The sequence below is a fragment of the Lutjanus erythropterus genome, chromosome 6 (genome assembly GCF_056507025.1).
Source record: "Lutjanus erythropterus isolate fLutEry1 chromosome 6, fLutEry1.hap2, whole genome shotgun sequence".
Classification (NCBI taxonomy): Eukaryota; Metazoa; Chordata; class Actinopteri; order Lutjaniformes; family Lutjanidae; genus Lutjanus; species Lutjanus erythropterus.
The window spans coordinates 32,985,914-33,001,341 of NC_139322.1; the positions used below are offsets into that span (position 1 = coordinate 32,985,914).

General features: G+C 42.3%; 1 protein-coding gene across 11 annotated transcripts in view; it reads left to right on the plus strand.

Moving 5' to 3' along the window:
* Positions 1 to 15,428, plus strand: part of agrn (agrin) — a 348,754-nt gene that overhangs the window by 209,199 nt on the left and 124,127 nt on the right. For all 11 annotated transcript variants that reach the window (XM_084721694.1, XM_084721698.1, XM_084721695.1 and 8 more), the window contains 2 exons: positions 10,660 to 10,884; positions 13,337 to 13,561. In XM_084721694.1, the coding sequence (XP_084577820.1) occupies positions 10,660 to 10,884; positions 13,337 to 13,561 (450 nt within the window). The remainder of the gene's footprint in view (positions 1 to 10,659; positions 10,885 to 13,336; positions 13,562 to 15,428) is intronic.

Below are 15,428 nucleotides of genomic sequence, written 5' to 3' on the forward strand. Positions count from 1 at the left end.
AGCCAGAGAGTCCTTAAGCAAGACATTCAGGGCACTTTCACCGCTGGCCTAAATACATCAGTCGCAATCCAGGATTATTTCCTCAGTTTGTTGACAGCGTGGACATCATTGTAGCTTTGCAATGATGATCACATACTTTTTGCACACAAGAATCCTTTTAAACCCTGGATTGTAAACAACAAAAATACATTTCCATCATCTGCAGCATTTTCATTAGCATACAGACATTCAGGTCCTCTCTCTTGTTTTGGAGTGGATGTTATAGAAATCTACTAATCAATATTTTTATATTAACAATGGATCAAATGGCTGTATGCAATATTAAAGGGGAAACCTGTAAGATAACTGACTGTACACTATCCAGCATCAAATTCATGGGTGGCCAAAAACATAACTCCAAATGAGTGCTAATGTTGTTCTTTGTCTGCTGGATGTGGAACCCGTTGTTTGCTTAGATAACTTAATTAAGCCTAACATGTCAGTGTTGCATTAACAGTTTGTTCAGCTGCCCCCATGTGGCAATAAAAATAGACTTTTTGCAGCTTTAACAGTTTGTGTTTTCATATTTTTTACAAATATTTCTTAAGTATGTAAGAGGGGACAGGTAGTAGCCTTTTTTTTGCACGTTTTAGAATTTCATTAGAGAATCCTGATGGAAACAATAATTTGAAAAAACTCAATTTCTCAAAAAAAAAAAGTACGTTTGCTTGAGGTGGTGTTTGTCTTGCCTTTTTTCAAAGTAACTTCTGACATAGCAAATATTTAACTCACATGACTGCTGTTTCTGCTGACAATCTCTGAATCTGATGTAACCTTCCTCACATTAATGCATTAACAAACAAAAATGTTTCCTTTGTGGTTTCTACATTGTTTTTCGCCTTTTGTGGTTCGACCGGCACTGGCAAGTTCGTAATCTTGTTGCGCCCTCTTCTTCTGTCGTGGTATACCGGTTGTCAGACTGGAGAACTGGTGCCCCCTACTGCTTATCTCAATAAACCAACTCCCCAAAAAAAACTGTACTACAGTAATACATTTTGATGGTAGCACAGCTGTTGTCACCTGGAGACCACAAAATCCCATTCCCTTACGCTACAATTCATACTGTATGTAATGCAGCTTTTTCAGATCCAGAAAAAAACTCAGTCTGGCCTCAGTCTCACCGGGTGCAGGGTTCCTCCTCTGTAGCTGATATCTGGCCTGTATGGGGGCAGGAAAACTGCTTATTTTCCTTCTGAGGAGTGTGTTTTTATAAGGTGATATTTAGACTGTACAGATTGGCACACAAAAGATCAGATTGCTATGACAATTTTCTTTTCAGTCTACCAGTATATCTGCTCAAGGCTCCATGTAGTTGCCTTTGAAGGACGCGTCTCTGAATGTGAGCTTTAATATTCTCTAATGTTTAACTGAACAATTTAAGTGTTTTTACTTAAATTGTGCACTGTCCTTTCAAAGACCCGTACATCTCTGTCTGTGTTTGTCATAAATGCCACATCCAGACGATTTAATCCTGTCTTGCCTTCTTTCTGTCACTCAGCAGAATAAATGGGCCCGGTGTAGTCATTTCAGCACCCCACCTGTGCTTTACTGCATCTTTCAAGCATGAGATATCTGCCACAGGAAAATGACAACCACGCTACAAAATTGACTATTTTGAAATCATAAGACCTTAAAGAACTGCAGTATTTTAGTATTTCATAATCTGTCATTTCTATTTTTCTTAAATAGTTATCTTTTTTAGGTTAGACAATATTATTATCGCTCAAAATGAAGTGTTGCACCAAAAGTCTCTGTTCACTGTCCCACGAAAGGTTTTTTCAGCCTCAGTTCTGCTTTGCCCAAATCTCTGCTTCAAATCTGTCCAGACAAACACTGTCCAGCATACGGTGCACTCATACACCACTTCTTTGCTGTGAGTGTGTGGCCAGCAAACTGGAGAATGATGAGGGCTTTTTGTGGTTCATTTTCCATTCTCAAGGGTAAAACAGCAAAGCGTGTAAAAGAGAGCAACAGCTGCAGTTCAGTGGAGCTCTTTGAAGAACTACATCAAACACAGAGAATCATCTTCCAGCTATTGGCCTCACAGCAGAGAAAGTGAAGGGATGGTGTGTGTGTGTGTGTGTGTGTGTGTGTGTCTCTGTCTTTATATGTGTGTGTGTGTGTGTGTTGACAGCATGTTGGAGAGGTGTGTAGGACTGTTAATCCTTTGGCCTTCCCTCAGTCCCTGCCTCCTGCTCCCCATCACTTGGTTTGGTTTGGATGTCTGGCCGCATATTCTCATCCATATTTAGTTCTTGGATCTTGGTCTATATTGATCTTGTCTGTTAATCTTGTTTATTTTCTGACCATTCCATACTGCTTTTTTTCTTGCTCCCATTCTGACCCCGTTCCCTTATCTCACTTGCACACACTTCTCTCTCCATACCACCTCTCTGTACTTCCCTACTTTATGCCTTTCCTTGCTCGCGTGTCCCCTCCTTTGTTTAAACCACCCACATATTTATTTTGTCAAGTGCTCAGTGTTGTTGTATTTCCGATGCCCGGCATCATCTGTCAATCAAATAATATTTTCCTTATTTTTTTTTTTTTTTTTTACTGTGCCAGGAGATTTTTTTCCCATTAAAGTCCTGTCATTCACTCCTCCCTACAACTGTAAACACTCAATAGTTTACTGCAGTGAATAAATTGAAATTTCAGACTCTTACAAAAGTATGATTTTGTTAAGCACAAAGAAGTAGTGCAAAATTAAGAGCTGTCATGGTCTAGCTAGGTTGGATTTGCATGGAATCAATGTTAAAGGGACAGTTCACCCCAAAATCAAAAAACCTTATATCCATCTAGACTGTTCTGGTGTGAGTTGTCTAACCTTGTAGATATCAGCCGTAGAGATTTCCACCTTCCCGCCAATATAATAGTAATGTACAGGCCTTGTTATGAGCAGATTCATGTAGGAACACTGTCTTTCTATTAGAAACATCGCTTGCATTATATCTGGTCAGATTTTCGTCTGTGATTGGTCCTGGGCAGCTTGCCATGTGTTTGTCAGAGCTTTTTTTGAGGTTGAGGTTAATAAAAGCACTGAAACTGAACCGTAAAAGCAAAACAGTGAGCTAAATGATGCTAAATTACTCCATAGAACTAAGGGGAGCTGCCAAGGGTGATAATTTTCTGCAGGTTTGTCAGTGTAAGCGACATTAAACATTATTTATGTTTACATCAAACATAGTAATTTGACCCTTTGTTGATGCAGAAATAGTGACTAGTGTGGCAGTATTGAACTGGAGTCCTGATATGTTGAACCTAGCTTAGCATAATAACTGGAAGAGCGGGGGAAACTTGGCTAACTAGCTTGGCTCTGTCCAAATGGCTCACTCTTGGACAGAAAGCAACTAAGCCCACTGGTATTTTCTATTCAAATATCTGAATGTTTTCTGTGTCTTCACTTTTTCTGCTATGCTCTCTTGCTATATTTCCTCAACAACATTTCAACTCAATCCCCTCATGTCTTCCTCTCTCTCTGTCACAGTCTCTCCCTCTTTTTCCCCCCCGCTATCTGTCTCTCTCTTCTTCTCCTTCTCCGTCTTCTCCTGCTGGTGATAGGGGGGGTTCTTGATTAGAACACACACTGCCAAGTCCCCCCACATCGCATCATTGCATTTGATTAGCTCCAACCCCCTGCTCCCTCCCTTATCACCACCAGCACAACAGGAGGCACCACACACACACACACAGACACACATGCATGCATGCACGCACGGATACACTTGCATACATATCACAAACTCACTTCCAGACTTATCTGAACTCCATGGCTGCCTGTAAACGTGCGCTGGCATATATGAACACACATACACACACACAATCTCCACAAACACAGACACACATCTGGGCTGCTGCTGGTGCCGTGGCGGCAGGGCATCAGGTAAAGCCAGCATGGCGCTGACAGCTCCCTGTCCCTAATGAAGCATTAATAAACCACAGCACAAAACAGTGGATCAGAGAGCAGCAGAGCTCCCCACCTGCTTGGCTGTCTGCTGGCTGCCAGGGGGAGAGATGAGAGGGGAGAGGATCACTGTAATCCCCCATCTTCCAAAACCCCTCTGCCCCACTTTTCAGGGAGACATCACCCCTCATCACCTGCTCTCCAGTATCTCGCTGAAGGTTCAGCGCTTTTCGGTTTTCAGGAGTCTGATGTCAAACTAATACTCAATAAAAGAGGCCCTGCATAATTGATCTACCACTAACACTCCAGCAGCTCTGCAGCAAGTGTTGCACCTGCAAGAGTAAATATTATTTTGCTTACAGTTTTTAAATATACTCTCATATGCAGTTTTATTGAAAAGACATGCATTAAAAACACATAAAGATAAATACTGCATATTTATGCATGCAGGAAGAACAGGCCTGGAAAAGGAGCAATTCAGAGTTGTTGGCAGAAAATTAGGATTTTCAGTAGCTTTGGTTTAAAATTTTCTTCATAAGTTCTCCATATGTGTAACTCATATAGAGTCAAGAAAGTTACTCATGTTCACTTCTTTGTGAATGCAGAAGAGTGAGCAAATTTAACGCAAAGTGAATTTGAGCTGTGAATTGTTTCTGCATGTTTTTTCCCTCCTAACAGACAATGTAGCTCTTAAAGGGATAGTTAGGATTTTTTGTAGTGGGGTTGACTGAGATATTTGGTGATAGTCAGTGTATTACTTACAGTAGATGGTGGTCAGCATTCCAGTAGTTTGGAGACGCAGCAGAAGTATGGGTGTAGGGTCAGCAGCAAAACACATTTTAGCCACCTAACAAAATTAATTTCAGATGGGAAACCTCTGTTATATAAGCCAAATATTACTCTCTTCAAAGCAACAAGACTTCACTGAAAAAAGGTAATTTTACCTTTCAGAACATGGGTGTTGCAAGTATACCATTGCCTCAATCTGTTAGTTTGTTCATTGTTTTGTTTGTGTTATTGTGTGACTTTGGCATTTTAAATGATTAATTTGGTTTCACTGAAGTCGATTACACAAACTAACTGATCAAAACTGCAGTGCACCAGCAGCTCCTTTGTTCTGAAATGATTAAAATGAGTGGGCCCTTTTTTAAGTGGCTAAAATACATTCTGCTGCTGACCTTGTCCACAGCAGTACATATCTCAGCTTCCTACACCAGGACACACCACCACCGCTTCAAATAATCCAAACTATCCCTTTAACTGTGAAGGCATTAGCTGTAACCAGCTAGCATGTGTGTGTGGAGTGTGCCTGCCCTGAATTAGTTAGATGGCTCAGCCTCCGACTGATCCCCAAAATCACCAGGGACTCCAATTCTTTTGATTATTTCTTCCTTCATACCCCTCTCCTTTTCTTCTAGTCTCTGTACATTCAGGAACTGAAGTCATAAAGCTTCAGAATAAGCTCAAAGTCTTTGTGGATTTATGGCTGTTCAGTCCACTTCGCAATGACTTTATTTGCGATCGCGCTGCCTAGTTTTGCCTTCACTCTGAACACACCTTAGAGTTGACACTCACGTCTTGCTCTTGATGTGTGTGAAGGTGTGTATCCAGTAATCACAGCACAGGTAGTCCAGTCACAATACATCTCCAACTGGCAGACAATGCCGGCCCTCTGAATCAACTGAAGCAAACCTGCTGAGTGTAGATATTCCAGGAGGAGTGTCCATTCAAATGCTGCATGCCGGTGATTAGGAGAATTGGAGCCATTGTTCAGCACAAAGATGCAATCAAATCCAGGTCCAGCTGCGTTGGACTGACAGGATGGAGGCCAAAGTGCTTTTGAAAGTAGCTCAATTTTAGAAACTCCAACATGTAAATAAACATTTAGTCTTAAAAATGTGGATATATTATGGAATGTTGCTTTAATTGGTCTCCAGAGTGGCGTCCGATCTTTGTGGTGTCCTCTCCTTCCCTCACCATAAGCCTGAGATGTCATCTCTCTGTTTGTGCTTGAACACTGTTGCTGCCGTGTCACTTTGTGTCTTTATCTGGCTGTCTATCTGTATCCTTATCTGCTTTTTTTCTCATTATCTTTTGCAGCCTAAACCTCGCTGAGCTTTACTCCAGCGAGGGAGACTGATCTAATTGGCAGCGAGGATCATTGTAATTTAGCGAAGCCAGCTCCGCTGACTTTTTCAGCTCACCGCCTTCTCCTCTCTTTTTTTTTGCCACCTTTCTCATGATAATAATGAGAAAATATAAGCGAGAACTCCCTGAAGTTTGAGCATTTGTATTTTTTTTCCCTTTCTTCCTTTTTATTTTTTTCATATGGGCTTGTTACACCGATCACATTCGCCCAGGCAATTTGCCTGCTTGTCTGAGTCTGAGAAGGGAGGCTTATCTGCACTAACGCCCCATCGAGGCTGCGCTTCGTATCCAAATCAGCCCCTGTTAGCATTCAAATCAAGAGCCCCCGCCTCCCCTTCCTATTCCACCTAGCTCTCGTGCCCCTTACTGTGGCCCCCACCCCCTCCCTCTTTGCCTGTCAACACGCCAGCTTCGCTCGGGGGGGAAAAGGAGTCTGGGGTAGAGAGGGAGAAAGCCTGGGCTATTTTTTAATGAGATCAAGAAGCGCTGGGATGCTGTTTACTGTCACAAAGCAAACAGGGGCCCCTTTTCTGCAGGTGAAGCTTCTACCTCCTCTTCTTCCTCGGTGGCTGTGACTGCCGCCGCCGCTGCCTTAACAACCACCATTTTCCGGAAACCATAAGCGCTCTGACAAGTCTGTCAGGACACACGCCTCCTCCTCCCATTCCCACCAGCAGGTGCATCAAAACAGTTTGGCTTTGAAGGTTATTTCTACTAGTGCTGCGTGCGACATAACAAGAGCCCAAACTATTTTATAAGTGCAAAGTGTGTAGTAAACGGCTGCCGCTGTGATTTAACATGACCTTTTACCTGCTCTGGCAGATACAACAAGGACATTACTGCAGCGCTGTTTCCCACAGGTCATCAGTGTCTCATTGTTCATAATGATTAGACTGAAATTAGAGGCCAAGTGTCGCAATCGCTATCTGGTCCACATTGGCTGTCATTAAGCTGCCATCGACTCACAATGACTTATGATTTCAGGAAGTCATTTTCCATCGGTCTTGCCTAATTAGAGCTTCATGAAGAAAACTTGTACTCCTGGTCAATCTTCAGTTCGATGAACAAAAGAAAAAAAATAGCGGAACCTCAGTCATTCTTACTGGAATATATGGGTTTAATATAACAGGTCTATAGATAGTACACATGGGCACAGGTCACGCCAAAAGATGAAGCAAGGAATAAAAACACTACACTTTATATAGTATGTCGCATGTGTCATCATGTCATTAGTCAGGAGGGCACTAGATAATAGGAGTGGGTGAGAAAATCACTGCTTTTAAAGGGACAATTTCAAAATCAGAGATGCATATTTTTCCCTGGCCTGCAGTACCATTTATCCATCTAGACTGTTTTGGTGTGAGTTGCAGAGTGTCTCTTTTCAAAAAACATGACCCATTTACCCAAGATTAGGCACAGACTTTGCTATGAGCAGTTTCATGTAGGAACTGCTTTCTTTTTAGTAGAAAGAAAGTAGTTCCGACATATTCTGAAGTAGTTCTGGTGTACAAGCGAGCTGGTTCTTTTGGCTCGGCTCCCTAAAAAGAGCCGGCTCTTTTGGCTCCCAAGTGGCTCCTCAGATTTTTTGTTGCTCAAATTAATTTATTACCAACAATAATGTAAAATGAATTACTAATGTAAAAAATATACATTATATCAAATGTTTATTATTTGTATGGCTTTATTTATATACTCAACATACTCAACATGGAGGAGAGTGCTACAATATTAAGCAGAGTGCTTAATTTTGACAACAAACACTCCATATTATATTAATTACTAATTTTCTGTGTAATCGTAATATTTAACACTGGATATATTAGTCTTCTGTTGTGCAATGAAGTTTTAATCTGTCAACAAGCAGATATTTTGTCTGATAATAATAAAGGTTATACATATGACTTATATATGACTTGCTTTTACAAGGCAGATAAAAGAACAGATGTTACATGTATCAGAAGGGGGATCTCTTCTATTTTAACCTCAATCAGCGATCAAGAACGCACTTTAATTCTTCAGCTATGAACGTGGTCTGCAGACTACAGGTAACCTACAGGTGGTCTCTTCCTCTATTCTCTCTTAAGTCTGTTGAAAACTGTCCAACTTGACTGTGGATTTTCATTTCCACTTCCTGCTGTGGCCGCCTGATCTCGTCTACTTTCCAGGCGAGGCGCAGTTCATCTCAAAGGAGTGCATTTTCTCACCTTTCAAGCGTGTTGTCTCCATCTTTAGCGCATGTTCTCTCTCGTCTCCCTCCCACTTGTTCATGTGCTCACTGTGTTGTGTGTCTATAACCCCCCCCTCCCCCTTCTACTCAGTGTGAACACACGCCACCAATCATGTGCGACTTTAACAGAAAAAAAGAGGAGAAAAAACAAATCGGCTCCCAATCAAGAGCCGGTTTAAGTATTGTGAATCTTTTTTAAAGGTTCCTGAATCAATTCTTTAATTGCTGAATCATTTTTTATTTATATAATTAACTAGCGCTTAGTCTGTTATGTCAATGATAATTAGCACCACAATCGCAGTAATATTTTCTGAAGAAATTGATCTATTTTACTTCAAAAGCTTAACATAAAATTTGAGTTCATAGTTAAATGCATATATTTCCTCTAATCTGTGAAAAACAAACTCAATCTGTTACACTGGCTTCAACACTCCACACTGACCAGCTACAGCAACCTCAAAGGGTCAAAACTCACATTTGTGTGCACTTTTCAGGGGCTCTATTCATTTTGGCATAAAATCTAGTCTATCGTCTTATTTATTGCTTCTGTAGTACTAATTTGCTGAGAAGGAAAAGCTAAATGTAGCAGTTTTCTTCAAAAATTTTATTACCATGTTTAGGCTATATGCAGTGTAGCAGTGATGCTCCTGAACTGAACCTGACTGACATCGGATGTGGATTGTTCTTAAAAATATTACTCATGATATACAGCCTCAAGAAGTATATGATCCAACTTTTTCACATGATCCTGTGTTAAAAATTGGAACATACAATGGTTAAGAATCACAATACATATCTAATCTGCACCCAAGTATCTTGAGAGTATCAAATCGGGAGATAAATGTATCGTCCCGGCCCTACAAGATAAAATGAGCAAAAGTGTGTCTCTCTGCTCATTATCATCACTGGACTGGAGACTCACACTTCTTCTCCTGTCACAAAACATGAAACATTCTAATCTGTAAGGCACCGAAACCTCTCAGGTCAACCAAATGTCAGGCGCAGTATATATCAGGCATGGGTAAAGTTGTCTGTGCTCATACATTTTGCAGAGGAGCTCTAATTTAGTACTTTTATTCTGAAGTTCCTTTTGAGGCATCTTTGTCATAAATTAGGTCTAGTGAGTCAGTTTCCAAGTTGGTGCTGCCATACAGAACAAATATAAAATGGGCGGGAGAAAGTGTTCGTTAACGAGTCTAACGCACCAAACCTCAAAAGGAGCTGACAGGAGAGAGCGGAAAAAGAAAGAGGAGGGGGGGATGTGTCATGAAGAAGAGGAAAGCGAGGTGGAGGGGGGGTATCCTTTGATCAAGAGCACTCCTCGTAGCACTCCTGTCTCCTTACACATCCATAATATATCTCTGCACGCACATTCCAGTCTCTTATTAACAAGGCAGTGCCATTCCATCCTGGAGGAGCGTCTCGCATTGTCAAAAAACCTGAAGACACACTCCTTTATTGTCTTTTCTTCAAAACGACGAGAGGTGAAAGAAGAAACAAAACAAAATACACTGCAAAGAATGTGAGATTCAATATACGCAGGCCGCCTTTAAATTAAATTCATTCATGTTGGTTGTGACAAAAGAGGGGATAATATCAGACATGGGTAAATATTTATTCTAAAAGTGGCGGGCTTAGGAAATGAGAGAGCTGCCGACGCTCGACTCCTCTCTCAAGGGAGAGCATGTTTGTCCATGACAGTCATAAATATGGATCATGCCGTGAGATGACAGCGATTGTAATCTGATGGCCGCCTTTTGTTGAGCATATGAAACCCAAGAAAAGCCCCCATCAGTGGCGAACACAAGCGAAATTAAAAGTTGCAGGCTCTTCCTATCGTTAGAATGAGTCACTCAGCGACAAGTGGCATGCTGTTTAATTAGGGTGGAAACAAAGTCCTCGGGGGGGGAGGGGGACTCTCTGCTTTTTTCCCTCCTCCCTTTCAGTCTCATTTGCGGAAAGGTAAATATTCAGAGGGTCGCTTTCAGCCGTGGCGATTAAAGCATGCTGTAGCATAGCAATAGAGAATGTGTCGTGAATGTAAAGCTCCTGAATCAATTCATGCTGCGCTGCGAAATGAAACGCAACTTGTTTGTACGAGCAGACAGCTATGGCAGCGCGTCCTTACCCAGGGGTGTCAAGTAGTTCTTCAAACCCAGAATAACTGCGCGGAGTTTCCAAAAGTGCACCAGCAGCCACTTAAATAAGGTGGCCTGTCATCCATGATGCTCTCCAGCATACAGTGGCAGCGAGTGTCCTGGAGTGCAGCTGGTTGACAGGTGTATTCTTCAGCTCTCTGCTTTTGACTAAACCCTGTTTTGATGTCTGTCCCTGTCTGCAGCTCTGAAAGACCCCTGCACCGAGGTGACCTGCAGCTACGGCAGCACCTGTGTCCAGTCGTCGGATGGTTTGTCAGCTAAATGCATGTGCCCCCTCGGCTGTGAGGGCAAACCTGAGCAGACAGTGTGTGGCAGTGATGGAAAGGACTACCGCAACGAGTGTGAGCTCCATCAGCAAGCCTGCAAGAACCAGAAGAACGTCCGAGTGCAGTACCAAGGACACTGCGGTGAGCTCTCTCCTCATGTTTTATTTAGGACTATTTTCATCATCGATCAATTAATTCAGTGGATTTAACGTCCAGCATTAGCTAAAAGGGCCAAACGCTTCCCGAATGAGTCAGTGTCTGTTTATGAGTTGTAACAAATCATTAAAAATCCACAAAGGTTTCAAACGCTTAAATTGAGCAGGCAAGCAGAAGCACGTGTCCTGCACTCCTGCAGAGCTTCTGCAACCTGCAGAGGAGTCGGGAGAAAAAACTTCAAACATAGATCATATTTTAAATAGGATTCAACTTATTTAATGTACCATCTATGGCTCCAACTTGCTATTTGAACTGCAGTACTCATTTTTGCTTGCGCAATTGCTACATTTTACTGCTTTAAGATACCATCTTTAAAATGTGTTTGAGATGTTCAGTTTACAGTATTAAAGGCAAGGGAAAGGTCAGCAAAAGTACACAGATTTAAGATGCTGGAACAAACACATCTGAGGAATTTTGGCTTCAGTAAAAGAGTTCTACTTTCTTTCCCCTCTATGTTCTCTGCTTATATACTTTCAACCCTTTTCTTCTCTTCACTCTGTTTACTACCTCCGGCTTTTGTTGTTTTTCCTTCACATACCCCACTTACTTACGGCACGCCTCTGCTAATTCTCATTTTCATTCAGGTTGCTTTGCTTCACGCAGGTACTCCTGCGGTGCGAATTGTTGTTTTCTCTAAGTAGGTCTTCAGAGCTGTCGTTTTCGTTAGACCCAGCTTTTTTTCCTCATCCTTGTTATCATCAGGCGATAGTTGTTTACTCCCAAGGCGCTCAACTTTGAGTACTCTTTTTTTTTTTTCTTTGGTGGAGAACCAGATGGAGGGAAGGAACAGCCGTCACAAACTCCGTCTCTTAGCAGCAGGAGCCTCCAGGAGACAGGGAAGGGTGGTGGGCAACACCAAGAGATGGATGTGCAGGTCTGCCGGCGGAAGGTTGGTCGTATAAATCCAGCCTGTGTCAGCCAGCGTGACCCGAGTTGCCCCGTCCTCCCTTGGGGAGGAGCCGATGCTCAGGGGACCAGTCGGCCCCCGACGGTCCTCTAAATCTTCTCACAGCCATTCATATAAACCCTCAGCTATTTCAAGTTGCTAGCTGTGGCCAGACAAATGCAGTTGATTTATCCACACTGCTAGTTTTTGTAGCAAACAGGCCATTCTTTTTGTAATTACCCTACTTGCTCAGCTAGAGGAAAGCATGGATCCTGGAAGCTGTTCTCCTCAGTTAATGGGAGGTAATGGTCTTTCTCTCAGATAATGGTCTGGCTGGCGGGTGAGGCACTGCGTTATGCAGAGACACTGCATGCATTACGACAAAACCCCTGTTTGCTTGGTTGCTGCTGGTCTCTGCAAGCCTTTGCATTGTGCTGATAGAAAACAATCTGAGGCCAGGCCAGAGCTGGCCGTGGTCACTCCGCCTCCAAGCCCTCTGCAGCCAAAGCGCTCTGTCGCTTTTTATGTCCCCGCATTGTCATGCTTTGTATCCCTGCCAGAGGTCTTTGGAAAGCATTTCCCCTTATTCTCCCTTTCTCATTCCCTTTCTCCTCCTTTCCTGATGATAGGGTGTTTCATCCTTGGTGTGTTTTGAATGACTCGCCGTCAGCTTGGCAGTGATTTGATATGTCACGGCGCTACATTAATCCTTTGTCTTCCCCACATGCTGAAAGCGTGGCGAGCAGGATAAAGCCCGGGCTCCTGTTTCAAGGAGTAACACCCCCGTCCCACACATCCACAAAACCAATTCCATTATGATCTCGGACTGATACGGCTGAGCGTGCCAGACCGACGCTCCCCCTGGAAGAAGGGAGGTGCCAGGGAGCAAATCAAACCAACCGTCTCTTCATCCATTTCCTTGTCTTCCCTTCACATCCAAGGTCCCACTGCTCTCAGCTGCTGGGTCACAGATAATATCTGTGGAGCAGCAATGATGGAGGATGGAGGTCTCTTCTTCCCCTCCTTTCTTACTTTTCTCCTTTCTCTTCTCTTTTCTCTGAATTTAATAGACAAATATTGTCAGACAAACAGAAGTTAATGCATTCAACCTATACTGAGATGATTATTTTGCCTGAAATAATATTACAGGCATATTGTTGTTTACTTCAATTTAAAAACAGGCTTACCGAAGCTCTAACAGGAACTTTACTTTGGAGGGATTGCCAGTTTTGAGGAAATTAAGCCAGCACGCATAATATCCTGTTATGTTTTTAATGCGTTTTTTCCTCTGCCAAGGTATCGCCGTTCAGCTTTTCACAGAGGACTAAAAGACGGACCGAAACGCTTTTTGATTAAAGCTTTTTTGTTAAGTCCCCCAAGGTCTAATTAACATAAAGAGATATTTTAATAATTAGTTATTTCACAAATCAAATTGTGGGACATACTGTTCTGTGCTGCAGTACATATTCATCAATGTCCGTGTCTCCACAGACCCATGTAAAGACAGCGAGAACAGCCTGAACACGCTGTGCCGGGTGGAGGCTCTCACCCGCCAGCCCCTCCTCTTTGGCCTGCCGGAGTCGTGCCCCCCTGGTAACGAGCCTCTGTGCGCGAGCGATGGCCAAACGTACCCCAGCGAGTGCGCCATGACATCAACGGGCATGCAGAAAGGTGTCAAGCTCAGGAAGATCCATGCCGGACGATGTGGAAGACTGGGTAAGGAGCTTTGAGGAAAATATATAGTGCTGCATTCATGTTCGCCTTGGAAGTTGTTCTTCCTACTTGTGTGTTCAGTGAGCTTTTAAGTCAGAATGTGGAAACAACATGCATCAGTACATTCACTTAAACCACTGAAGTATTGATTTGCCTGACTTGTTATCAGGATTAATGCTAATAAAATAAAATAGAATAACTTTTCTAACTAATATAGCTCACTTTATTTTACAGCCTAATACCATATTAGAAATTACCTGCAAGAAAAAAAAGTGATATACATAAATTAATATAAGGTTATCAACTAAACATTTACGCTCATCTGCCACAGTTCTGAAGTTATGACGTCAGCAGACAACTGGGCACCTTGTGTAATAACATATTCCCCAACTTTATGAGCTGTTCTGACTTGAATTTAATTTTCCTAGCCAAGAACACGTTCTGCCAATAATCTTGACACCACATGAATGCAGGATAAGAGAAAGTACCTTTTGCCCCTTTTGTCTTACAGCCCTCCTGTCCTACCCTTAATGATGTCCTCCTATTTTTTTAGACTTTACTTTGTTGTTGTAGCTCTGTCTTTTCTGTGGCCACAACCAACTCAATACTAGCCATAACTTTGCACCTCACTCAGAGCAGATATTCAAAAAACAGTGCAAACCCAGTAACATGACTCAGAAGGCAGAGGTAAAAAGTGTAAGATTCTTAACTTGGAAAAATACAAGGATACAAAAAATCCAGGAAGTCAAACAAAGGGGTCACACTGCTTCTCAAGTGGAGGTGATACAAACGAGTGAGTGGACATCTGATTGTGTCAATTTATTTCAGTGAGGATGTCCTAATCTGCACTGTACGTCAGAGATTAGGCTGAGTGATGTGTCTCTTATTTGAAAAAGTGCTCGTCCTGGCTCTAGTTTTGCGCTCTTGCCTCACCTCCAACATATATCCCTCGGTCAAAATGGATACTGAGATCATTAACATTTTAGTTTCCCCTCATCAAAGCTGTCAGTAGAGAGGAAGCTGAGAAGCAGCACATCTTATATGGTCCACAGCAGACTTTTTATATGAACAGCCTCAAAAAGAACAAGGTTTGGAAGGAAAACGGGGAGCTTATGGGAGTTACAAATAATCTGTCCCCCAACTAGAAGCAAGACAGACTTCAGAAAAGTTTGTCGGTTATAAATACTCATCTAACTATCTGCAGAGTGATAAATCACAGGCGGCCACTGTGAAATCACTTGTGGTATATTTGGACATGTTTTCACCCTCCGTCCGCTCAAGTTGACTTTCTTGCTGTATGTCAGGAAGCATTAGGCAGAGGAAGAATCTGAAATACACAGGATTGGTCAAAAAGGAGATCAGGATCAAAAAAACACAGACAAAAACAGAACATTGGCGAGCTAAGGCACATGGCACAAAGACAACTTGGCAGAGAACTGGTGGAGCTGGACCAGTGTATATTCCGGGGAGCTAATGAGGGAATGGGAAACAGGTGAGTGGGGAGGATGAGCAGGTGAGGTGATTCTATTGGCGGAAGAGCTGGCAGGTGAATTGACAGCAGAGTTACAGAAAAAGACATACAATACGGAGACACTGCATCGATGGATACGACATCATCGCCACCATATTGGTCAGTTCAGTATATGTAAATGCTTTTTTTGTCTGGATAAAAAGCACTAATGTTTATTTCTTAGAGGATTTTCAATGATGGTTCAAGGGTTTACGATCTATATAGAGTAGAAAAACTTTTTTTCCCTCTAACTTACTCCACATCAATCATGAACCATTGAAGATAAACATGACAGTTTGCAAGAAGTTTCAAAATGTAAGCATTGTAGTGCTTTTTATTCAGAAAAAAAATGCAGCTCCC